Genomic DNA, 27454 nt, shown 5'->3' with positions numbered 1-27454 from the left:
GTCATTTTCACAGCAAAAAATGCATTTAAATTTCATTCTTTATTGTGAAAATGACAGTTGCAGTTTGGGAGTTAACCACAGGAGGCGCTGTAGGATTTAGTGTTCACCTAGTGTGTGTTTACAACTGTAGGGGTGTGTGGCTGTAGGAATGACGTCATCGATCGAGTCTCCCTATATAAGGGATCACTCGATCGATGCAGCGCCATAGTGAAGCACGGGGAAGCCGTGTTTACATACTGCTCTCCCCGTTCTTCAGCTCCGGGGAGCGATCGCAACGGAGCGGACCCCCCACCGGATCGGACCCCCCACCCGCTAGAAGGCAGGGACGTACAGGTACGCCAATGTGCCTGTACGTGCCATTCTGCCGCCGTATATATACATGCGGCGGTCGGGAAGTGGTTAAATACAGTCATCTTAACTTACTGGCTAACATACCATGCTTTATCTATACTCCAGGCAGCATGTCAGGCTCCATGCACACTAGTGTTTTTTTTAAGCTCCTAAAAGCTGTTAGCATTTATTTCTGCTCCTAGAAGCGAAATAATGTTCTCCTATGTGTCCATGCACACTACATTAGGCTAGTAGTGTTTTTTGACCTTCAGCGTCTAGGAGCAGAAAAAAAATAGTTTTTGTAGTGTTTATTAGAGTGTTTTTCTGGCAGAAACGCTCCTAACAGCATTTGTTTAGCTTTTATTTCCTTTAAGCCTCCATGCACACTAGCATTTTTTAAGGTAAAAAAACGCTGGAAAAATCACTGGATAAAAAATGCTGGTACTAGCCTTTTGTAGTAGCATTTTAGGAGTGTTTAACTACTTCCCACCCGGCCACTGTACATTTATGGCTGGGTGGGCGCTTCCTCCTTCTTAGTGGACGTTTAGGAACATCCAGAAGAAGAAGAAGAGGGATTGCGCTCGCATGTGCCCACGCATCGGCGCGATCCCAATGCGGCAGGAGGGCTCTGTGATTGGCCCTCCTGATTACATTACGGCTGTGTCCAATCACAGCTGTCATGTGATGTAAATAGAGAGCCAGTTGCTAGGCGATCGGCTCTCCTCACACAGAAGTTGTCAGTGAGGAGAGGAGAGCGGATCTCTCCAGCCGGCTGGTGATCGGTGTGTATGAGCTGTTTTTTACAACTTTTTACACACTGATCACCAGCCTAGTGTCCCCAAACATGCCCCCACACAATGTAAGCACACAAGTCCCCGAAATAGTGTCCACACACACACACGTCCCCACACACATACACGTCCCCACTCAGTAAAAACACCTGTCCCCCACATATGTAACAGTAAAATCATATGTTCCAATGATTATCTGCACACATATGTCCGTGATCACCTGCGCACATCTGTATATAAAACATGATCATCTGAGTACATCTGTCCGTGATCACACAAACCAATTATACACTAAACGGGATTATTTTTTACCAAAAACATGTAGCAGAATAACATTTGGCCTAAATTTATGACAACATTTGATATTATTGGAATTTATTTCAAATAGAAAGAAGAACATCTTTTTTTTTTCCAAATTTCCGCTCTTTTTCTGCTTATATTGCAAAAAATTTAAAGTCGTGAATAAATACCACCAAAAGAAAGCTCTATTTGTATGAACAAAATTATAAAAGTTAAATTTGGGTACAGCGTAGCATGACCGCACAACTCTCATTGAAAATGCGAGAGCGATGAAAGCGAAAATTGGTCCGGGAAGTTAAGGGGTGAAAGTGCCCAGTATTGAAGTGGTTAAGAGCATTAGCATTTTATTGGCGTTTTGCAGTAAAATAAAAGACGCTATTAGTAGAGTTTAGGTGCGTTTCTGCTGGAAAAATGCTCCAGGAAACTACAAAAAAACATGTTTTTTTCTGCTACTAGACACTGAATTTAAAAAACACGCTAATAGCCTAATGACAGCCTCAAGAGCTTAACCACTTCCAGACCGCTGTACGCATATATACGTCCTCTTTTTAAAGATGGATATCTCGGTAACGGCAGCAGCTGCTGCCACAACCAAGGTATCCATCTTTAGTGTGAGCGGTCCTGTACACGATAATGGTGGTCTTCGCGGCGGATTCGCCAGGAGATCGCCGTTATCGGTGGCGGGAGAGGGCCCCCCCCCCCCTCCCACCGCTCTCCCGTGCCCTCCGCCGCTTACCGGAGCCGTCGGTAGCAGCGGAGGAGATCGGGTGCGCTCGGCTGCTGACTGGGGACGCGTTTGAAGGAAAAATCTCCTTCACCCGTCCCCATAGCTCTGCTGGGCGGAAGTGACGTCAAAACATTAGTCCCGCCCAGCCGCTTAAAGAAACATTATTTTTTTTTGTCATTTTAAAAAATGACAGTTTCAATTTTTTTTTTCTTGCATTTTAGTCTAATTATGAGATCTGAGGTCTTTTTGACCCCAGATCTCATATTTAAGAGGACCTGTCATGCTTTTTTCTATTACAAGGGATGTTTACATTCCTTATAATAGGAATAAAAGTGATCCAATTTTTTTTTTTTCAGTGCAAAAAGTAATAAAATAAATAAAAATAAATAAGAAAACAAAAAAAAATGTTTAAAGCGCCCTGTCCCGACGAGCTCGCTCGCAGAAGCGAACGCATACGCGAGTAGCGCCTGCATATGAAAACGGTGTTCAAATCACACAAGTGAGGTATCGCCGCGATCGTTAGAGCGAGAGCAATAATTCTAGCCCTAGACCTACTCTGTAGCTCAAAAAATGCAACCTATAGAATTTTTTAAACGTCGCCTATCGAGATTTTTAAGGGTAAAAGTTTGACGCCATGCCACGAGCGGGCGCAATTTTTAAGCGTGACATGTTGGGTATCATTTGACTCGGCGTAACATTATCTTTCACAATATATAAAACAATTGGGCCAAATTTATTGTTGTCTTATTTTTTAATTAAAAAAAGTGAATTTTTCCAAAAAAAGTGCGCTTGTAAGACCGCTGCGCAAATACGGTGTGACAAAAAGTATTGCAATGACCACTATTTTATTCTCTAGGGTGTTAGAAAAATATATATATATAATGTTTGGGTGTTTTAAGTAATTTTCTAGCAGAAAAAAATGTTTTAGTCTTGCAAACACCAAATCTGAAAAACACCTAAGGTCTGGAAGTGGTTAAAAAACGCTAGTGTGCATGGAGCCTTACTGCAGAAACGTTAATAAAACACCACTGCCCCTAAACGCTCTTAAACACTCCTAAAACGCTACTACAAAAAGCTACTACCAGCGGTTTTTATCTTAAAAAAAACGCTAGCGTGCATGGAGCCTAAATGTACAAAAAAAAATACAATGCCTTTTTGACTGATGTTAATAACTAAAAAAGTTGTAATACATTTGTTTGTAAAGAATGTGTACATTACCTTTTCATGCTAAACCAAGAAGTATCAAAAATGCCCATGAGTCTTAGCACACCTTCGAGAATGTCCCTGATAACGTCAGGTGGCATACGTAAGGAACGAATCTCAGACAAAGACTCCGACTTAATGTTCCCGACTGCCTGCTTTGCTTCCTCAATCAGAGGCTGTAAAAAAAAAAAAAACATTCACGATGTCAGCTTGTATGAACAGTCTCGGCCCTTTTCAACCTTTTTAATACAGAGGAACCCTTGTAATCATTTTCATGTCTCAGGGAACCCCTGCTAAATTATTGCTCTCTGGCTTTCAGCACATTTGCGTGGTCAGCAAGTTGTAAATATTAATACATAAAATAATAAGTATAGTGTATCTAGCATAAATGACACCCAGAGCAGATTTAACACTGACCTGCTCTATAGGGAAAAAAAATGTCAGTAACAATCATGAAATGGAACAAATAATAACCCCTTAACAACCACCCTATAGCAGATTTACTGCTACAGGGCAGCTGTTCTGTGCAGTATCACGTATTATATATATATATATATATATATATATATAATATATATATATATATATATATATATATATATATATATATATATATATATATATATATATATATATATATATATATATATATATATATATATATATATGTGTGTGTGATTTGGCAAATCCACCTCCAGGATGGATATAAAACAATGATTAAACAAAAAAAAAACTTTTTTTTTTTATTATTTAACCACTTCCATACAGGGCACTTGCGCACCTTCCCGCCCAAGCCAATTTTCAGCTTTCAGCACTGTCGCACTTTGAATGGCAATTGCGCGGTCATGCTACACTGTACCCAAACAAAATTGGCGTCCTTTGTTCCCCACAAATAGAGCTTTCTTTTGGTGGTATTTGATCACCTCTACGATTTATTTATTTTTGCGCAACAACTAAAAAAAGACTGAACATTTTGAAAAAAAAAATAAGTTTTTATCTTTTTCTGTTAATTTTTTTGTAAATAAGTAAGTTTTCTCTTTCAATTACGGGCACTGATATGGCGGCACTGATGGGCACCGATGAGATGGCACTGATGGACATCGATGAGGTAATACTGACGGGCACAGATGAGGTGGCACTGATTGGCGGCGCTGGTATGCGGCACTGATGGGCACACATAGGCGGCACTGATGGGCACACATAGGCGGCACTGATGGGCACACATAGGCGGCACTGATGGGCACACATAGGCGGCACTGATAGGCACTCATGGGCGGCACTGATAGGCACTCATGGGCGGCACTGAGCACTCATAGGCGGCACAGATTGGGCACTCATGGGCGGCACTGATGGATACTTATGGGTGGCACAGATGGGCACTGTGGGGTGGCACTGATGGACACTGTGGGGCGGCACTGATTTACCCATTTTTTTTTTTTGCCCCTTTTTTTTTTGCTCCTTTTTATTTTTGCCCTTCCCTGGTCCAGGGTGGGCTTCCCTGGTGGTCCAGTGTGGTGATAAACAAGCAGCGCAAACCCCCCCTGTCAGGAGAGCCGCCGATCAGCTCTCCTCTACTCGCGTCTGTCAGAGGCGAGTGAGGAAGAGCCATCAACGGCTCTTCCTGTTTACATCGTGATCAGCCGTGGTTGGACACGGCTGATCACGTGGTAAAGAGTCTCCGTGAGAGACTCTTTACCGAGATCGGTGTTGCGGGGTGTCAGACTGACACCCTGCAACAACGATCGCCGCGATGCGCGTCCCCGGGGGCGCACAGCGGCTCAGAATCCTGAGGACGTCATATGACGTCCAGTCAGGATTCTACAACCACCTTGCCGACGTCAATCTGTCATTGGCGGGCGGCAAGTGGTTAAATCAGATTTTTTGATTTAAATAGATTTTTGGGATTTTTATCAAATTTATTTTAATAAGATAAGACGCTTTAATAAGATCGTTTTTTAAATTACGATACATTAATAATTTAGTTTATTCAGCATGAAATGGAGCTTAGTTATGTAGCATGAGGCTGTGTATTCTGTAATAGTTACATTTTTGGTAAACTTATTTAATGAATCCAAGCTCTGCAAGCTGAGATAGCATGTACTGCATTGAAGCCTTCACACAATTTCACAGTAACCATGGGATAAAACAAAGTTCAGGAATATTCTCATTGTTTTGCAAATCTATGTACACTAAAAACTGTATGATTGAATCGGTTCTGATATTGCTAACCTGACAGCTTATTATTCTAAATAGGAAACATTAATTTTGTTTGCAAATATTAAAGATTCTAACTACCATCATGGCAGCGCCTGTTAGTGGGCAATCCACGTGCCTGCTGCTGCCAAGTCCCTCACCTTGTTGTGTCACTGCCGCATTACCAGCCGTCCCATTGAAGTGAATGGGACTGTCCGTGATTCAACAGCGGGTCAGAGGAGGAGCCGCTGTGGGACAGAGATGACAGTTGCTCTTTAAAAATTTTGATTTAAATCAAGTTGACATAAATCAAGCCTTTTTACTAGTGATTTAAATCGTGATTTAAATCAAATCCACCCTGGTCACAGCAGAAGCCGATCAGCGTGTGTCGGCGAATGATGTCCGACGACACCCGCCGGCCGTCTGGAAGAGAGGCTGGACAGAGCGCTGCCTATGTAAACAGGGTAGAGTTCCATTCAGACGGGGGGGGGGGGAGTGAGGGATTTTCTTTCAAAATCCATCACTTCCCTTAGTAAAAACAGCACAAAAACACACATTTAACCCTTTGACTGCCCTAGATGTTATCTCCTTCCCAGCCATTGTCATTAGTACAGTTACATTGCATATTTTTAGCGCTGATCCCTGTATTGGTGTCACTGGTCCCCAAAAAGTGTCAAAAGTGTCAGAATGTCCGCCACAATATTGCAGTCCCGCTACAAGTCACTGATCGTCGATATTACTAGTATAAAAATAAACAAATATTCCAGTATTTATTACATAGTTTGTAGACGCTATAGGTTGTGTACAAACCAATCAATACACTTATTGGGATTTTTTTTTACCAAAGACATGTAGCAGAATACATATTGGCTTAAATGTATGAAGAAATTTGATTTACAAAAAAAAATTATGGTAATCGAGTGGTTATCAAGTGGTGATCAAATACCACCAAAGGGAAGCTCTGTTTGTGGGGAAAAAACAACATAAACTGTATTTGGGTACAGCATTGCATGGCCAGGCAAATGTCAGTTAAGCTAGATACATGTTATACAATTTTTGTTGTTCAATTTCCTTTAGATTTACCAACTATGTAGTACGAGGGCCTGCCTGATTGCATACAAGTTGAAAGTGTTTAGGTTTGACCTCATATTATATGGTTTTGGTAAATCTAAATACATTTTTAAATAAGGCCATATACTGTACTTTCTGGATGTCCTAGAACTAATTGAATATTGCCAAGGATAAAATCAGCCTTAGCCAAACATAGCCTACTGCCTCCTGACCACAGATAAAATCATCACAAAAATTCTGAAAAAAAAAAAATGTGCATAACTCACATAAATTATTATTATTATTATTATTATTATTATTATTATTATTATTATTATACGGGATTGATATAGCCCCAACAGTTTGGCAAGCATTTTACAATGTGAGGGCAAACAATACAATACATTTACAATCAGAGGGCCCTGCACGTTAGAGCTTACAATCTAAATGGGAGGGTCAAGTGATACAAACGGTAATAACTGTGGGGGGTGATCTGATGGAAAAAATAAAAGTACAGTTGTTAGGTGGAAGCAGGATAGGCTTCTCTGAAGAGAAAAGTTTTCTAGGGATCGCCTAAAAGTGGATAGAGCAGGAGATAGTCAGACAGATTGGGGTAGGGAATTCCAAAGGATGGGAGAGGCTTTTGAGAAGTCCTGAAAGTGAGCATGGGAGGAGATGACAAGGGAGCTAGAGAGCAGAAGGTCTTGGGAGGAATTTAGAGAACAATTAGGTTGGTACTTTGAGACCAGGTTAGTGATGTAGCTGGAGGCAGAGTTGTGGATGGCTTTGTAAGTTATTGTTATTATCTTGAATTTAATTAGTTGGGTGAGTGGCAGCCAATGGAGGGATTGGCAGAGAGGGGTAAGCAGACACTGAGCAGTTTGTAAGGTGGATAAGTCTGGCAGCATCATTCATGACGGCACAAAGGGGGGATAGCCAATTTAAAAGTAAACCAATGAAAAGGGAGTTGCAATAGTCGAGGCGGGAGATGACCAGGGAGTGAATTAGAAGTTTTGTGGTGTCATTGGTTAGGAAGGAGGCGTATTTTGGAGATATTGAGGTGGCAAGCTTTGGAAAGTAATTGGATGTGGGGCAGAAAGAAGAGTTCAGAGTCCAGGATAACACCTAGCACCTTGCCTTGCGGGGATCGGGTCGATGGTTGATGGTTGATCTTGACAGAGAAGTCCAGGGAAGGGGCACATGGGAGAGGAAATTTTATGAGCTTGGTTTTGGACAGGTTGAGTTTGAGGAAGTGGTGTGATATCCGGGCTGATATGTCTGTTAGTAAATTAGAGATGTGTGAGGAGACTGATAGAGTGAGCTGAGGGGTAGAGAGACAGATTTGGGTGTTGTCAGCGTAGAAATGATATTGAAAACCATGGGAGGCTGACCCAGGGGGGATGAGTAGACTGAGAATAGGAGAATTCCAAGAACAGAAACCTTGGGGGACCCCGACAGGGAAAGAAAGAGGAGAGGAGGAAGTACAATTGTACGTGACACTGAAGGTGCGTGGCCTAGGTAAGATGAGAGCCAACAAAGAAGTCACAGTGAATACAGGAGTAAAGTTTTTTGAGAAGCAGGGGGTGATCGACCATATCAAAAACAGCCGAAATGTCCAGAAGTAGGAGTAGAGAACAGTGTCCATTGGTTTTTGCTGTTAGTAAGTTGTTTGTGAGTTTTAGGAGAGCAGTTTCTGTGGAGTGTTGAGGGGAAAATCCAGACGGAAGGGGATCAAGAAGGTTAATCTTAATGAGGTGGTCACTCAGTTGGTTGTAGAGCAGGCGTTCAAGGAGTTTGGAGGAAAAGGGGAGCAATTAGATGGAGCGTAGGTTGTTAAGATTGGTGGTGTTCAAGGAAGGCTTTTTTAAGTAAGGGGATGACTAGTGCATATTTTAGAGATTTGGGGAAGATACCAGAAGAGAGGGAGAGATTGAAGATGTGTTAGAGAGTGTAAGATAAAGTCAGAGGGTGACCCCAGTATTTGAGAGGGAACTGGGTCCAGGGCACGTTGGAAATAAGTTTGGCAACCTCATGTATAGTAGCAGGGCTGAATAAGGGGAGTGTTGAGTGGACATGGGGTGTTAAGTGGGGGGAGGTGGAGTACGTAGAGTGGAGATTTCATCACAAATTGAATCAATTTTATTTTTGAAGTAATTGGTGATGTCCTGGGCAGTGAGTGAGTTAGTGGGTGGTGGCTGTGGAGGAAGAAGTAGAGAGTTAAAGATAGAGAAGAGACGACGGAAACTGGATGAGTCTGCTTGGCAGTGTAGAGGCAAAAATCTTTCTGTGTATTTTATTTCTTCATAAGTTAGATTCTGTTTTGTTACCTGAACGTCTTTTAGTTCATCATCAATTTGTCTTTGTCTCTCCCCAATCTTGGCAGACTCCTCTGCTATTTTATGTTTTATTTTCTCCATTTCATTTTTTTGATCGCTGGCGTTCTGGAAGATAAAAAGAGCATATTGTTCAGTACTTCACTCACAACAAGCGCACCAAGAGCAGATGTCTGCCATGACTGTTTTTCTGAATCGTCTTGCTGCCAGGCATGCCATTGCCTCAACACATGAGCTGTTTGAGAAATAAACTCATCTGACAGAACATTTGTAGTTACATTCACAGGCATTTGTTAAAAGATTATTCCCTATTATCTCATGGCTTATGACTTTGTGATGTTTCTAATTAATACTGCATTGGCAGGGGCATAATAATAAACAATGGATGCCTCCAGTTGGGCTGTGTAATGAAAACCGAAGCTGTTGCCCATAAACCAATCAGGTTTCAGACTAAAATAAACCAGCAATGATTGGTGCTATCAAAAGCTTCTCTCATGCTCCCAACTTTCTAAATGGTGTTCCTGAAATACCAGAATATTGCATAACAAAGCAATGCTAAACTGTAGTGACGCCTACAAGTGTGCGCCTTTTTCATCTACACCTTCTAAACTGGTGTCAGTACTTTCTAAACAATAAAAAAAAGCTATTGTAATTTTTGTTTAGTAAAATTTCAGACTTGTACATATAGTTTACCCCGAGTAAAAACAAAGAAATTTGCGCTAACCAAAAATAATAAATGAATAAATAAATGAAAATTGGTGCATTAAAACCGAAGGCAGCAATAGACAGTGCATATACACATAAATAACATAGGAAAAAAGAAAAACTGCGCCAACTCAGGTGAGCCAGCTATGATTCTGGGAGAGAATTTTCAATATAGATGAACATGAAATTCGAATATTGAAAAATTAAAAAAGTAAATCATAGGAATAGATAAAAATTAGTAAGTCCAAAATGAGTGTCCTGATGGGTGTCAAAAACAGGATATGCAGCAGGAAACCTTTCAGCTGAATTCTTAATCACACCACCGTGACAGGTAATACAAATCAGTGAAGCCACCTATTATCTACTATCTGTGTGTTCCAGGGCAGAGCACACAGATAGTGTTGGTCTGTGAGAGCAAAGAGTCTGTTTCTATTCTGGGGAACCATACGATTTCCGAGTGGAAGGGCTGCCACTCTCCTTTGTGGAGGATTGGATTCGCCGGATAGCTGGCTCTTCTCCCCTGGAGGTTTTGTTCCTTGGATGATTGTGATCAGGATTTCTCCGGATCTGGTACCAACACAGAGCGGTGTATCTTGCTTAAGGCTAATTCCTCTTAGCAATCTGGTAAGAGGCTATTCATGTGGTGGTGGCTTCACTGATTTGTATTACCTGTCACGGTGGTGTGATTAAGAATTCAGCTGAAAGGTTTCCTGATGCATACCCTGTGTTTGACACCCATCAGGACACTCATTTTGGACTTCATTTTTATCTATTCCTATAATTCACGTTTTTAATTTTTCAATATTCGAATTTCATGTTCATCTATATTGAAAATTCTCTCCCAGTATCATAGCTGGCTCACCTGAGTTGGCGCAGGTTTTCTTTTTTCCTAAGTTTACCCCGAGTAACCAAACAAATCAATATCCTCTGAACCTAGCAGAAGTAGCCCTACCACTGGTCTAGTGAACTACAGCTGTGCATGGAGCAAACTTAGAACAACTGAGGCTTAAGCCTCATACACACGATCGGACTTCCATCTGACTTTTCCGTGGATTTTGGTCCGAAGGGCGTTGGCCGTGAACTTGTTCTGCATACAGACGGCAGAACATTTTCAGCCAACATTCACTAAATCACGTGGTTTTTCAGCTCTTTGCCGCCACCCTTTGGGCAACTTCTGCTATTGTTGTCTGATGTTTAGCATTGGTTTTGACCAAGAGTGTTTGTACTTTGGATTTTAGTCCGATGGACTTGTGTGAAAACGATCAGATGATCCGATGAAACACATTTGTTGTTGGAAAGTTTGAGAGCATGCACAGCGAACATTTGTCCGTGGAAATTCTGGACAACAATTGTCTGATGGTGCATACAGAGGGTCGGATTGTCCGATAAAACACTTCCGTCGGACCGTTGTTGCCGTAAAGTCCGATTGTGTTTATGGGCCTTAAAAGTTAAAACAACAACAAGGGCAGAATATTTAATAGATGCAAAAGTTGAAAAAATTACTAAAGGTCCACTTTAAATTCTACTTTCAACAGAGCGCATCTATGTATAGTATAATGTATACAACTATTTACAGCAAAAAGCATGAAACCTAAAGTGGCTAACTAAGATGATACCAAAGTTTACCAGTCCTTAGATGTGATGGCTGCATTATTTTTATTTTTCCAAGCTTTTCTTTTATCTTTACTTTCACCAGTGATCCTAACTAGGGTTGTCCCGATACCACTTTTTTAGGACTGAGTACAAGTACCGATACTTTTTTTCAAGTAGTCGCCGATACCGAATACCGATACTTTTTTTAAAATGTGTCCCCAAATGCAGCGATGTCCCCCCACAGATGCAGCCATGTATCCCCCCATCCAGCCATTGTCTCCCCCCATGCAGCCATTGTCACCCCCCCATGCAGCCATTGTCACCCCCCATCCAGCCATTGTCACCCCCCATCCAGCAATGTATTCCCCCAGCCAGCGTCACCCCCCATCCAGCCAGCGTCACCCCCCCCATCCAGCCAGCGTCACCCCCCCATCCAGCCAGCGTCACCCCCCCATCCAGCCAGCGTCACCCCCCATCCAGCCAGCGTCACCCCCCATCCAGCCAGCGTCACCCCCCATCCAGCCAGCGTCACCCCCCATCCAGCCAGTGTCACCCCCCATCCAGCCAGCGTCTCCCCCCATCCAGCCAGCGTCTCCCCCCAACCAGCCAGCGTCTCCCCCCAACCAGCCATTGTCTCCCCCCATGCAGCAATGTATCCCCCCATCCAGCCATTGTCACCCCCCATCCAGCAATGTATTCCCCCAGCCATTGTCACCCCCCATGCAGCCATTGTCTCCCCCATCCAGCCATTGTCTCCCCCCATGCAGCAATGTCTCCCCCCATGCAGCCATTGTCACCCCCCATCCAGCAATGTATTCCCCCAGCCATTGTCACCCCCCATGCAACCATTGTCACCCCCCATCCAGCCAGCGTCACCCCCCATCCAGCCAGCGTCACCCCCCATCCAGCCAGCGTCACCCCCCATCCAGCCAGCGTCTCCCCCCATCCAGCAATGTATTCCCCCATGCAGCCAGCGTCACCCCCCATGCAGCCAGCGTCACCCCCCATGCAGCCAGCGTCACCCCCCATGCAGCCAGCGTCACCCCCCATGCAGCCAGCGTCACCCCCCATGCAGCCAGCGTCACCCCCCATGCAGCCAGCGTCTCCCCCCATACATACAGCCAGCGTCTCCCCCCATCCAGCCAGCGTCTCCCCCCATACAGCCAGCGTCTCCCCCCATACAGCCAGCGTCTCCCCCCATACAGCCAGCGTCTCCCCCCATACAGCCAGCGTCTCCCCCCATACAGCCAGCGTCTCCCCCCATACAGCCAGCGTCTCCCCCCATCCAGCCATGTCACGCTTACCTGCATCCCCGCTGCCGCCGACTGTGTAATACGCCGGGAACATTCGGCGGCAAGTATTCTATTTGTGTATCGGGGCGGGGTATCGGCGTCTGAGTACCGCCGAAAAAACTCGGAATCGGTCCCGATACCGATACTAGTACCCTAATCCTAACACACTTTCTAAGGGTGACAATGCTAACTTGCTGTGCAGAATCTATAGAGGAGCAGCGTTGCAAACCTAGGACAGAAATGCAGAACACCTTTCCCTCTCCATTTCGGCTAATTTTGGACATGGCTTCAGTCAGGCTTTCACATTAAATCTCCTCCCGCCAATCGGGAAGCAGACAAGAGATTCAGTGTGAGACCCATTTCACAATTGGCCAAAATGACAAGCGGACCACGAGGAAAGAGTAGGAGGCTGCAGGGGAAGAAGTCGCCACCCAGAGGGAAGCAAAGCCTGGGGGTAAGATGCCTGTGGGGGAGGTGGGGTGCTCTGGAGACCTGACCCGGGGGGGGGGGGGGGGTGCTTACTGTAGGTGCAATGTTGCAGCCATCCCCCCCAAAATATACCACCAGCCGCCACTGCATAGGAAACTCTAAATGTGGGTACACACTGATCGAAAATCTGCCTAGTTCAGTAGAGACCAGCTGAATTCTGTTGTGTGTGTCTTTTTCTGTTTCAACAAAAGTCAATCATTAGATCAACTTCTGATGAACGGCCACGCTGGAACACTTTTATCAAACAGCAGCTGCAGCCACTGATCAGTGTATTCCGACATCAGAGAGGCTACATGAAAATAAAAAACATGTATAGCCAGCTTAAAATTGTTTTGTACCCAACAAAGTATTATAGCTCAAATATGAGCATGTCTTCTGGATGTTGGATGTCTAGAGGGTTACATGAGCAGGTTTCGTCCATATTAGTGAAGGATATGTCAAATGTTAATCAGGCTGTTTGAATAAATTATCAAAATGGTATAAGAATATACTGTAACTGAAATGTAAACAATCTAGTACATACTCAATGAACTTGAATTATATTTTTCACCACAACAGACAGTGGTCTACAAGATCCAGTTTTTCCATATCATAGTGTAAGGTGCTCTGTAGCTCACAAACAGAACTGGGAAGAGTGCCAAGAGTCAGCAAAAGCAAAGAGCACAGAAAGTTACTAGCTCACTAGATTTCTTCGCACCGCCAGATCTCACCGCTGTCGGTCTGCAATCGTGATCGGGAAGACTACCCTGCAGTAGAGCGATCTGAAAGCGATGCTTGAAGCGCTTGTGGAGTGCAGAGTGGAACGGACGACGTCGATGGCGGTGAGGAGTATGGTCTACGTGGACAGCTTTACCCCAGATGCCTGCATACTTAGATGTGCCTCCTTTAATCATCAACCATGTGAGTTGCTAAATGTTGTACCTTCATTAAATGTAACCATATTGCTACACTTAGAGGCGCCTCTCTTCTCTTTTATACTCTGTAGTTCCTGCTGGATTTGCTTCTAATCCCCTTGGGGAAGCTTCCATTTGCAGATGGACATTTTATGGTTACACAACCAAATCACATTGCTATAATATTTTTATATGGACTATAAACTGAAGGACCTATGAATAAATGGTTGTGGAATGAATCATTTGAGTTTCCATTATTTCTTATGGGGAAATTTGCTTTGATATACAAGTGCTTTCTGGAACAAATTATGCTCGCAATCCAAGATTTTACTATACTTTGGGCTAGATTCAGAAAGCCAGCCGTAAGTTTGTGCGGGCGTAGCGTATCTCAGCTACGCCGCCGTAACTTAGTGAGGCTGGGGCTGGATTCACAAAGAACCTGCGCCCTAAGTTACGGCGGCGTAGCGTACATCTGTCGGCGTAAGCGCGCCAAAATCAAATTGTCAAGAGGTGGGCGTGTTTTATGTAAATAAAACATGACCCAACGTAAATGAAGTTTCTCACGAACGGCGCATGCGCGGGCCGTGAACGTATCCCAGTGCGCATGCTCCTAATCACGTCGCAAATAGTCAATGCTTTCGACGTGAACGCAATTTACGCAAAGCCCTATTCGCGAACGACTTACGCAAACGACGTAAAATTTTCAAAATTTGACGCGGGAACGACGAACATACTTAACATTGGCTATGCCTCATATAGCAGGAGTAATGTTACGCCGGAAAAAGCCTTACGCAAACGACGTAAAAAAATCCGCCGGGCGCACATACGTTTCTGAATCGGCGTATCCAGCTCATTTGCATATTCTATGCTGAAATCGATGGCAGCGCCACCTAGCGGCCAGCGCAAATATGCACCCTAAGATACGACGGCGTAAGATACTTACGCCAGTCGGATCTTAGCCTAATTTCGGCGTATCTTGCTTTATGAATACAGAAAGATACGCCGGCGCAGCTGTGAATTTACGCGGCATATCAATAGATACGCCGGAGTAAATTCTTTCTGAATCTAGCCCTTTATTTCTACTCTATCATTCATATTCATCCAGAACTATGGTCTGCAGATTACATATTCCATCATTACCTGCATAGATGTGGTGATCTCCTGGAGCGCAGAGTCAGCCTCAGCCTGTTTGCTTTTCAACAATAAGCTTTGTTCTCCAGCTTTACTCTTCAGCTCATCTACCAGAGACTTGGCTTCATTCAGCTTTGATACACCAGCCTACACAACAAAGCATCAGATTAGAAAAACAGAATAATGTATTGGCAGTTCCTCTTCAATGGGCAACAATGAGAGATTCAGAAGAAGATGTAAGACCCAGATGTATCCAGACATTCATTGTCAGCCCCAACATAATAAGGGTCCTGGCAGATATTCTCCACCTCCTCATTCCTGTATCAGTTCAACAATCTGATAACCAGTATATGTGATGAGAACTTGGCTCTTCTAATTAATTTGCTATCTTAAATTACCCAATTATGTTGGCTTTATAATAATAATAAAAAATAACATTCTGCAATTAAAATTTGGTCTGTTTAACATTGATAATTCAACTGTCAAAATGAATGTCTATGACTGAGAACCCGGGGAAACAACTCAAATGTCGTCATACTCTGGCATTTTAATGTGTGAATGTTACAAAGGACCTAACTTACTGTGGTTAAGTGGTGAAGAGACCTGTTCTAGTTCTGTAGCCAGCATCAGTGGGCCGGATTCAGATCCATCGCGTATCTGTCCGGCCGGCGTAACGTATCTCCGATACGTTACGCCGCTCTAACTTTGGGCGCGAGTTATTTTTTCAGAAAGAACTTGCGCCCTTAGTTACGGCGGCGTAATGTATGTGTTGCGGCGTAAGCCCGCGCAATTCAAATGGGGATGTAGGGGGCGTGTTTTATTTAAATTATGCTCGACCCCGCGTATTTGATGTTTTTTTTTTTTAACGTCGCATGCACCGTACTTGAAAACATCCCAGTGCGCATGCTCGAAAATCCGCCGCAAAACGTCATTGCTTTCGTCCATCCGTATTCGCGAATGACTTACGCAAACGACGTAAAAAATTCAAAACTCGGCTACACCTCATATAGCAGGGTTAACTATACGCCGGAAAAAGCCGAACACAAACGGCATAAAAAAAAAAGCGCCGGGCGGTCGTTCGTTTCTGAATCGGCGTAACTCCTCATTTGCATATTCCTCACGTAATAATACGGAAGCGCCACCTAGCGGCCGGCCTGGAATTGCAGCCTAAGATCCGACGGTGTAAGTCACTTACACCTGTCGGATCTTAGGGATATCTATGCGTAACCTGATTCTATGAATCAGGCGCATAGATACGACCGTCGGAACTCAGAGATACAACGGCGTATCAGGAGATACGCCGTCGTATCTCTTTCTGAATCCGGCCCAGTGTCTTTGGCAATCAACACTACCAGGAATGTTGGATGTCCATGCCCACCCCCACCATGGTTCCAGCCTCCAACCCCTATGTCACTACAAGACTGAGACTCATGACATAGGGGTCAGGAACTATGGGGTGCATACAGGTGTCTGAAAATTCCACAAGTGTTGAATATCCGTAACATCTCTAAAATTCCCCCCTTTTTAACAAATGAAACCACCAAGCTCCTCATTCACTCCCTTGTTATCTCTCCCCTTGACTACTGAAACTCCCTTCTCATTAGTCTGCCTCTCCATAGGCTATCCCCTCTTCAGTCTATCATGAATGCTGCTGCCAGACTTATCCACCTTACCAACCGTTCAGTGTCTACCACCCCTCTCCGCCAATCCCTACACTGGCTCCCAATCACCCAGCGAATTAAATTCAAAATACTAACCACAACATACAAAGCTATTCACAACTCTGATCCAAACTACATCACCAATCTTGTTTCCAGTTATCACCCAAGCCGTCCTCTCCCCTCTTCTCAAGACCTCCTACTCTCAAGCTCTCTCGTCTCCTCCTCCCATGCTCATCTCCAGGATTTCTCCAGAGCCTTTCCCATCCTCTGGAACTCGCTACCTCAACCTGTCCAGCCATCTCCTACTGATTCTACCTTCAGGCAATCCCTGAAAAATCATCTCTTCAGGGAAGACTATCACGTCTCCAACTAATCTTTTACCACTTCCATCTGCTCATTCCCCACAGTTACAATCTTTTGTACCACCTGACCCACCCTATTAGATTGTAAGCTCTGAGCAGGGCCCTCTTCATCCTCTTGTATCTTATTGTATTATACCTGTATTGTCTCCTATTTATATTGTAAAACGCTGCGTATAGTGTTGCCACTATATAAATCCTGTATAATAATAATAACAAAGACTGTAACAGAGGCTGCAGGCTGTAGTGGTTAAATGCAATGAAATAAGCCAGTGTTCCATTAAAATGTTGTTTAATAGGGGAAAAGAAACTCACTTGTTTTGTTGGAGATTACTGCACAGCATTCGATACTAAAAAACAAAAAAAAACAGAGAGCACCACTCTAGGTGCAGCATCGCAACTAAACAAAGTTTATTAAACTTTAATTAGTTGTCATGATGCATCTAGCGTGGCACTCTCTGTTTTGTTTTTGCTCCAAAGATTTCTTCATATCTCCCAGGAGCTGCCTTTTGAGTCTGCTTATGATTAGGATTCATCACCACTGTTGGTTTGATCTCTACCAGCTTTACCATGTGGATTCAGTCTTTGCCTACCCTTTGTGCCATCTATATTTGCATACTGATACTGAACCTGTGATTTGCACATGTAGGTTACAGCAAGAGTCTAAAGCCTGGTACACATGATCGGATTTTCCAAGGACAAAGCGTAGGACTTTTGTCTGAAGGGCGTTAGCCGCGAACTTGTATTGCATACAAACGGAATTGTCGGGCCACAAACACAAGACTACGTGTTTTTTCAACTCTTTAGCGCCACCCTTTGGGAAACTTCTGCTAATGTTGTGTTATGGTTAGCATTGCACTATGGTTAGCACTTCTGTACACACGATCGGATAATCCGACAAAATTTTAAAGCGTGCTATCCAACATTTGTTGTCGGAGAATCTGACAACAATTGTCAGATGGAGCATACAAACGGCCGGATTTTCCAACAACAGCCTGTCATCACACAATTCCCGTTGGAAAATCTGATTGTGTGTAGGGGCCTTTACTCTAATGCTGGCAATACAATCGGCGCCGAACCTATTTTTGAAAAATGGACATTCGGCCGTGAGAGCAAATGATAGTGCCATCATGTAATGATCAATAAATCGTTTAGTGGACAGTAAAGATACGCCGTTTACGTAAGGCATTTTTAGGCGTAAAGTTATTCCATCAAATAGCTGGACTAGTAATGTTAAGTGTGGCCGTCGTTCCCGCGTCGAAATTTGAAAATTTTACGTTGTTTGCGTAAGTCGTCCGTGAATAGGGCTGGACGTAATTTAATGAGCTGCCACAAAACAATAAAATGCAGGTACTGAAGTACTGGTGTACATTGGCCCTCAGGAGAGCGAGTTATTCATGCAACAATACTCAGAGGTACCAGGTATTCATTCTTAGCTCCTATGGCCACAACAGTGTGGTGGGACAGCGAAGAGACAGTGAATGAATGTAAGTGGGGCAAAGCACAGGTTCACTTTACGTCAATCAAGAAATCCAATGAGGCTGCCATGTTACCAAGATGGTATTGCTATCAATTGGATTTCATGAGATTTATTACACCCACAATAAGCAAGATTCGCAAAAGTAGAACAGAGGGCATTTAGATTTTACCAGGCATCCAGGTCAGACAGTTTACAAAGATGATCACCAAGATTGTTGCTTCTTAAAGAGACACCACCACCTTTCCCATGCAAGGCAAACAGAGAGTTACTCTGCAAAGGTTCCCCACTCTCTCTACCGCCCTATATGCACCTTACTCTCCACAGCCAGAAATATAATGACTATTGTTGCTAACCCAGGGTAGAAGTGAGCTTATTTCCCTAGTCACGTGGCAGTGCTTGAGCCTAGCAATTGACTACTAGACATGAGTTATGTCCCAAGGGAGGTGGTCATGTGCTCCTCCATACCATGAAGTGTCAGGTATTGTCACCATCTACAGAGTAGTGCTAATAATGCGAGTATTAGTGAGTTCAAGTGGTTCTAATGGCAGAAGGTTTTTTAACTTAATGATAGATTAGATAAAACAAATTGTGTGCAGCAGCCCCTAGTTACCTGAGCCCTATCTCAATCCAGGGATGTTGCACAAGAGACTCGGCTGTCCGGTATTCCCTTTTCTAATTGGCTGAGAGACACAGCAGGTGCCATTGGCTCCCGCTGCTGTCAATTAAAGTCAATAAGCCAATGAGGAGAAATAAGGGGTGCGTGCTTGAATTGACACACAGTGCAGCGGCTCGGCTCGGGTGTCCGTATAGCAAGCTGCTTGCTGTAGGGGCACTAGGCAGGAGGGAGGGGCCAGAAGTGCTGGCGATGGACCCGAGAAGAGGAGGACCCAGGCTGCTCTATGCAAAACCACTGCAGGCAAGTATAGCATGTATGTTATTTAAAAAAAAAAACAAGACTTTAGTATCACTTTAAGCCTAATCTTTTTTTTTTACGTACCTGTAAATGTTTTTGTTTTTTAGTCAGCTCTGTCCTTTTGCTGTTGAAAAGTGCCTCATATACTTGGAGGAAGGTCATGTATCGTCTTGGGGTGGCACCGTGTGCTTTGCAAGACTCGTGGATCATCAGAAAAGTGTTATAAAAGTTGGTATCACCTTTGAAAGCACAACAGGAAAAATCGCAATTAAATGGATTAAAGAGGTCTTTTATTTTAACACCATTTTCCTAATTAAGACAGCAGGTAGGTTCTTAAGGCCCCATGCACACGAGACGCTATTACAAACGCCTCTAATCTCAGCTTTTCAAAGGCAAAAACCGGCATTTAAAACACCTGTTTTTGCCGCGAATTGCGGCGTTTTACCGCGATTTGCGGCTGTCAGCGTTTATCCCCAAAACACTGTAGACCCTCCCCAAGCTCAGAATCAAACTATTTGTGCCGCGTTTTGCCGCGATTTGCGTCTAAAACGCAAAAGCTGAAAGCTTCTGAACCCAAAATTTTGGGTTTGGAAAAACGGCCCTAAACCCAACTGCTTTGAAACGCCAAAAAACGTGATCGTGTGCATGAACACATAGGATAACATTAAACGTGTTCAGGGGCAGTTGAAAAAAATGCCCAAATGCCTCTGAACTCGAGTTTAGCAGCGTCTCGTGTGCATGGGGCCTTAGGATCCATGTATTCGTGTTATCATTTACTGTAATTAAGAATCGTCCTTCCAAAGTGCTTATGTTATTCCTGCACATACATTGACAAAGTCTTTCACTGTATTGCTCATTTATTCACGAGAGACTCCGTTTTGCTTCCAATGTCCTTCTCGTTCGGAGACTGAAGTTCCCTAGAATGCCCCCCCTCCTTCTTGTTGGGTAATGTGTGTGAATGTGTTTGTGTCCCCCTTCACAGGCTGGACCAAGAGTCGGCAAGGTAAATCCTCTGCAGTTCCCTGTGTTGACCCCTCGGGGTCAGAGGTGCAGAATAAATCCCACAGGAGACTAAAGAGGGTCTCTTAGCAAGTGTTTTGGCTATTGTCATAAACCCTTTCTATCCACATAGATACGTGAAGACTACACATGCAAATCTGTAGATTTGCTGTACCATTTGTTTTATAGGCATGAGGATATAGGTACAAGAGAGAAGAGAAAAGGCTGGCTGGGCAATATAATTAAGTAAGAGAATAGAGGGCAAGAGGCCCTCAGAAAATGCCCAGCACAAGAGGAGTACTAGAGAATATATGAACTGAAGGTATAGAGGGCAAGAGGCCCTCAGAAAATGCCCAGCACAAGAGGAGTACTAGAGAATATATGAACTGAAGGTACGGTTCTATACCGAGTACCTAGATAAGGTAGTAGAATGGACAAAAGGGACAACAACCCTTTTAAAATCTGAAGGGACTTTTGATTTACAAGCATGACAAACGTTTCTGCATGATTATGGCCACCTACTGTACAGTGCAGTGAAGGAACATGGAGAATAGCTTGCACATGGGAGATATAGTAGCTTATTTAGAAAATTAAACTGGCCTGGCAGAAGTGTTTATTAAAAGTACTCCCCAAATGTATTATGTCTAGCCAGAAGACTCTGTAGAAGAGGACCCCACCTTTTGTGGCTGCCAGTTTGGTTTTAGGAGGTCCATTCATAAATACACAAGCACCAGATTATATGCAACACACAATAGATTATTTGTACAATATAGTACAGAATAGAAGTTTAAAAGCCCCAAACCTACCAAGTTGGATTTGGCTAATATTCTTAAAGAGGATGATTGGCATTAAAAAAAAAAAACCCTATTCAAAATGTTTACAAATAAACTTAGTGCTGCACAAAAACTGTATGAATGTTCTGCCAATATTAATCAGAATTTTATTAACCTGCTGAGCGTTATTCCCGAGTGTGGCTCGGGGTGAATTTTTCATGGCAAAAGCAGTAACCGCCGTGTCTCGCTCAATTCACAGTGCCGAGCTCCGTTCCCTGCGAGCGTTGGGATGCATGGGGACGGAGTTTTGGCGCCAAATTCAAAAAGTAAAAAACACAGTATAGTATAATATATCTTACAGATTACAGTACTGTATCAAATAAATACACATCCCCTTTGCCCCTAGTGGTCTGTCCAGTGTCTTGCATGCAGTTTTATATTATAAGTACTTTTCTTTCTGTCTGAAAACTGGAGATTGTCCATGGCAACCAAAAAGTGTCCGTTTATATCAAAAGAGCTTTTAGACCAGCTAAAAAAACAGCGATAATAAATTACAATCATTTGCAGAATTGAGCGATAGCGATTTGTGGGGAAATTTTTGATTTGATTAAATTTTTTTTTTTTTTTTTTTTCCATAAAGTTTTATTAAGTGAGTATGGAATCAAACATAATATCGCATAGATACATCATATGAATGCATATTAAAACAATAGAAAAACATATCTGAGAATAATGATGACATAAGTCAGAATCCTATGTTAATACATTCATCACTCAGAGAACATAAACTATGAAGAGAGATCAACGAATGAGAGAGCATTGTATAGTATATATATATGTTTTTTTTTTATTATACCTATCTCGACCAGAGAGTGTGTTGTTCAATTGTGTATTGCATCTGTGGTCGAGGTATGGGGAGAAGGGGTGGGGGAGGGAGGGGTAAGGGAGGAGACAGAGAGAAAGAGAAAGAGAAAAGAGAAAAGAGAAAGGAGAAAAAAAAAAGGGTTTTATTTGCTAGATTTAGGATACATTACTGGAATATTCCATTCAAACTAACGACATATTCTATAGCCTCGCACAGGGTGATACTGAATATTACTGAATGAGAGTTTTATATGATTGTGAATCTTTGAAAACCGTCCAATCGTACCAAGTCGATGAGAAATTCGTTATCTTTTCCTGTGAAATGCTTATGAGTTCTTCTATTCTTTCTATGTAATTGATCCGCCTGAACCATTCTGTCTTAGAGGGTGTATTATTTGTGAGCCAATGGGCAGGGATGCATTGTCGTGCGGCATTTATCATAAACATTGGTAGCGACTTTAGATAGCGTTTTCTTGGGAGGGAATTGAAGTGGAGGAGGTATTGCGCTGGAGTAAAGTCAAGGTTTTCCGAAGTGACTAAAGAAATGGTGTTGTGGACTAGTGTCCAAAAGTTCTGTATCAGTGGGCAGGTCCACCATATGTGGAGCATCGAGCCCTCTCCCTGTTTACACCTCCAGCATCTGTCAGAGATAGATGGTGAGAATTTGTGGAGAATAGAGGGTGTCCTGTACCATCTAGTGATAATCTTAAAACTGCATTCTTGTGTGGCAACATTTAATGACCCTTTGTGTGCATACGTATATATTTTTTCCCAGTCTTCATCAGTCAGGGAGGTGTTTATATCTTTTTCCCAGCTTTGACATGAGGAGCTGGAGAAATCTGTCCTATCCTCGAACATTGAGTTGTACAATGATGAAATAATATGTCTTTGGGGCGTTACTTTTGTGCAGAGGTCTTCTAATTGCGTAAGGGGTCTCGTCCAGCAGTGAGCTGTGTCGGTTTTAGTCAAATAATGTCTAATTTGGATATAATTCCAAAACGGAATTGAGAAAGGCTTGATGTCTCTGTTCAGGTCTTCTCTAGACAACAGCTTCTTATTTTTGAAGAAGTGTTTGGAAAGGATTCGGTCATGTGGCCAATGAAGGCTTAAAAAATTCTTCTCGAGCCCCGGGGGAAAATCAGGATTATTTTTCAGAGAAGTCAAAGGGCTAAGCCAGGGGGTGGTATTTGAGGATTTAAATGTGCTATGAAAGATTCTTAGAGTAGGGCTTACAAGGGGATGTGCCTTAACAATCTTCAAGTGATATTTAGGGTCTAACCATGGTAGGGTACGAAGTTCTTGGGTGAACTGCGCCTGTTCCAATGTTACCCAATCCTTAACTGATTGATGTATGTTCCAATCTACAATACGTGTCAGAAGAGCCGCCTGGTGGTATTTTTTAAGATCCGGTAGTGCTATTCCACCCCTGTTTTTAGGTAAGTATAATCTGGAAATTTTTATCCTGGGGGATTTGCCTCTCCAGACAAATTTTGAGCACGCTCTGCGAAAGGTAATAAAGAAGGATGAAGGTAGAAAAATGGGAATTGTCTGCATAATGTAAAGGAAACGGGGTAATGTTGTCATTTTGACTAGGGAGGCTCTACCAAACCAGGAGATATTCAAAGAGTTCCATCTTTTTAGGTCTTCTTGTGTTTCTTTTAAAATAGGCAAAAAGTTTAGTTTATAGAGGTCTTCTAGATTTTTAGGGATTTCTATTCCAAGGTATGTTATGTTATGCTTGGCCCATGTGAACGGGAAATTTGTCCTACATATGTCTACAATTCTTGATGGTAACGTGATGTTTAGGGCATTAGATTTAGAGTGATTGATTTTTAGGTTAGACAATAGATTAAAATAGTCTAAGTCCTTTAAGAGGTTTGGGATGGAAATGTGAGGTTCAGAGAGGAACAGTAGCATGTCATCAGCGAATGCCGCGATTTTATAAGTATTCTTCTGTATCTCAATCCCTTTAATATTTTGGTTGGCTCTAATTTTATTTAGAAGTGGTTCGAGGGTCAATACGAAAAGTAGAGGGGACAGGGGGCATCCCTGTCTCGTTCCGTTACGAAGCTTGAAGGCGTCCGATAGGTGACCATTGACTCGTACTCTAGCGGTTGGGTTAGTGTAGAGTGCAGTAATGTAAGCCTTCATTTGGGGTAAGATGCCTATGTGATCCAGAACTGCGTCAATGTAGTCCCAGGCCACTCTATCGAACGCCTTTTCGGCATCCAGGGAAAGAAAGAAGCCCTGTTTCTTGTTGGAAGTCAACCAATGGCTAATGTTAAGGGCTTTAATTGTGTTGTCGCGTCCCTCTCTACCTGGGATGAATCCCACCTGATCTAAAGATATAAGGGAGTTAAGTAAGGGCACTAACCTGTTAGCTAGGATTTTAGCGTAGATTTTTACATCAACATTTATTAATGATATGGGCCTGTAATTCGTGACTTGCGTTGTGTCTTTACTTTCTTTAGGAATTACTGTAATATGTGCCTCTAGCAATTGTAAAGGAGGTTGGCGATCTGATGCAAGTGCTTGGAAGGTCTTTAAAAATCTTGGTTTTAAGATATCGGTGAACGTCTTATAATATTGTAGGGGCAGGCCATCTGGTCCAGGTGCTTTACCTATTCTCATCTCCTTGACAGCTCTATCGAATTCTGGGCCTGATATAGGGGCTTCTAATTCCTGTGTTTTTTCGCTAGTTAGCTTAGGTGGGCTATATTTCTCTAGGAAATCCCGAATCATTTTTGATCTTTTTTCTGAGTTAAGAGGGCATTTTGGGTTTGACGGGAGGTCATAAAGGGATTGGTAGTATGCTTCGAACTGTTTGGCGATCCCCTCGTTAGTGGAGTGTGATTTCCCTTGGGAGTCTCTAATTTGGTGTACAGTTGAAGATATTTTTTTGCTTTGAACTGCTTTGGCCAGAAGTTTCCCACTTTTATTACCCTGCTCATAATAAACCTTATGCCGCAACACGTATTGTCTTTTCGTTTTTAAATTAAGTTCCTCTGTCAGGATTGTTCTTTTTTTAGTTAGCTCTTCGAGTGTTGAAACAGCCAAGTTTCTCTTATGCAAAATTTCTAATTTGTGGATCTGTTCTATGAGGAGTTTAATTTTCGATTGGCGCTCTCTTTTTAGCCTGGCTAGTTTTTTAATAAATTCACCTCTGATTACACATTTGTGTGCTTCCCACTGGACTAGAGAAGAAGTCTCGTCATTTTCATTCCTCTCGAAGTAATCTGAAAGCTTGTCCTGTATCTCGAGTACATCTGCTGGGTCTTTCAGTATCGTAGGGTTAAGTCTCCACATTTTTGTGATTGTTTTTTTTTCAGGGAAGGTCAACGTAGTAGTTATGGGATGATGGTCAGAAAGTGTCATGGGTTCGATTGTTGAATTCTTTAATAAAGTTAGGTCAGATTGTGAAATAAAGAAGTAATCGATTCTAGAATATTTTTGATGAATGTTGGAAAAGTAAGTGAAGTCTTTGGTTTGAGGAAACAGAGTTCTCCAGGTATCATGTAATGTCAAATCTTTCAGTTGTATCTTAATTTGCCTTAACGCTCTGTAGGGAAGGCTCGACGCTCCATTAGAGGTGTCTATAAGGGGATTTAAGGGAATATTGAAGTCGCCCCCTAGAACCAAGATGCCTGTAGCGAAAGTTGTTAGTAAATCCTTGATTTTTCGGAAAAAAGCGACCTGTCCTGAGTTTGGGGCGTAAACATTAGCAATTGTCATTGGACGGCTCTCAAATCTTCCCTTAATAAATATATATCTACCACTTGGGTCTAGAAGGGTGTCTTGCACTTGGAAGGGAGTTTGATTAGAAATTAGTATAGAGACCCCTTTTGTTTTCCCCTCCGAATTTGAGGCATGATAGGCCACAGGATATCTCTTGTCATGAAATTTTGGGATTCTATCAGTCTTGAAATGAGTCTCTTGGACGCAAACAAAGTTTGCTTTTTGTTTGTGAAATTCATTAAGAAATTTGGACCGTTTCTCCGGCACATTGAGGCCTTTAGCGTTTACGGATAAAAATTTAACATTTAGTGGTATGGCCTGCTGAGCGTTCAGATTCATTGTCATGTATCACACGCGGATGTCTCTGTGCGTTACAATTACAAAAACAGTTACAATTATTGAATCATTTTTATTATTATTATATTATTTATAGTTATTTATTATATTATATTTTATGATTTTGGGTTTCAAACGTTATCATACCCGGGGGATGTCTACTAGAATCTTGTTTCGACAGATTTAAGTGAGTCATTTCTAAGAATTACAAGCCTACAATATAAAACTCCAAATTTCCATGCAAAATAATGGTACCGCTTTCAGCATCAAAAATCTGACATAATCATACCGCCAGGGAGGTTAAAATAGACACAGTTAAAAGACAAGCCAGTGTAAAGCTTGCTTAATAAAGGAGACAATGGTCCCGAGGCAAGAGTAAAAGTATTGCTACGCATGCTCCCCTTTCCTGGTGAAGAAACAGAAGTAACCTGTTTATTAGACACTGGTGCAAAGTAAAGTGGATGTAAACCTGAAAAAAAAAAATTTTAATGGAGACTTCTACCTGGTACAGTAGAGGATGTCAAGTAATCTGTTACCAGTCTTGCCATAAAGAGTTAATACAGCTCTGAGCAATCCTCGTCTTTTTAAAGTAAGATAAAAAACGACATACAGATAAATTTGTGTCGCCACATCCCCCACTGCTGTGACAGACATCTGATTTCTTTATCTCATGCATGGCATGCGAGAGAGCGTGAGAGAGTGAGTTACGATTTCAGCTTAACATTCCTCCTCCTTTCTTCTCCAGCTCTCCCAGGCTGCTCCACACCTCAGCATGATTGGGTATGCTGAAGGCATGTGGTGCCTTTCCTGAGTTTTGACTGGATGTTACTCAAAACTCAGGAATAGGAGAGTAGGAGAGTGTAGACAATTTTTTTGCCTCAGTTTAGGCCGATACGCATTCTTCTACATATTTTGCGTAAAAAAAATCAAAAAAAAATCACAATAAATGTTAATTGATTGGTTTGCGCAAAAGTTATAGCGTTTACAAAATAGGGGGTATTTTTATGGCATTTTTATTAATGTTTTTTTTTTACTAGTAATGGCGGCGATCAACGATGTTTTTCCGGTACTGCGACATTATGGCGGACACTTCGGACACTTTTGACACATTTTTGGAACCATTGGCATTTTTATAGCGATCAGTGCTATAAAAATGCATTGGATTACTATAAAAATGCCACTGACAGGGAAGGGGTTAACACTAGGGGGTGGGGAAGGGGTTAAGTATGTTCCCTGGGTGTGTTCTAACTGTAGGGGGGGTGGACTCACTAGGGGAAATTACTGATCGCTGTTCATACATTGTA

The 27454-nt window shown here is 42.6% G+C and overlaps 1 protein-coding gene across 1 annotated transcript in view; it reads right to left on the bottom strand.

Moving 5' to 3' along the window:
- Positions 1-27454, bottom strand: part of DYNC2H1 (dynein cytoplasmic 2 heavy chain 1) — a 613609-nt gene that overhangs the window by 350867 nt on the left and 235288 nt on the right. The window contains exons 55-58 of the mRNA XM_040339316.1: positions 19528-19682; positions 15040-15177; positions 8922-9035; positions 3367-3527 (exon numbers count right to left, since the gene is read on the bottom strand). Coding sequence (XP_040195250.1) covers positions 3367-3527; positions 8922-9035; positions 15040-15177; positions 19528-19682 — 568 coding nt within the window. The remainder of the gene's footprint in view (positions 1-3366; positions 3528-8921; positions 9036-15039; positions 15178-19527; positions 19683-27454) is intronic.

Source organism: Rana temporaria, chromosome 2 (genome assembly GCF_905171775.1).
Source record: "Rana temporaria chromosome 2, aRanTem1.1, whole genome shotgun sequence".
NCBI lineage: Eukaryota > Metazoa > Chordata > Amphibia > Anura > Ranidae > Rana > Rana temporaria.
This window is presented reverse-complemented; position numbering and strand designations above follow the sequence as displayed.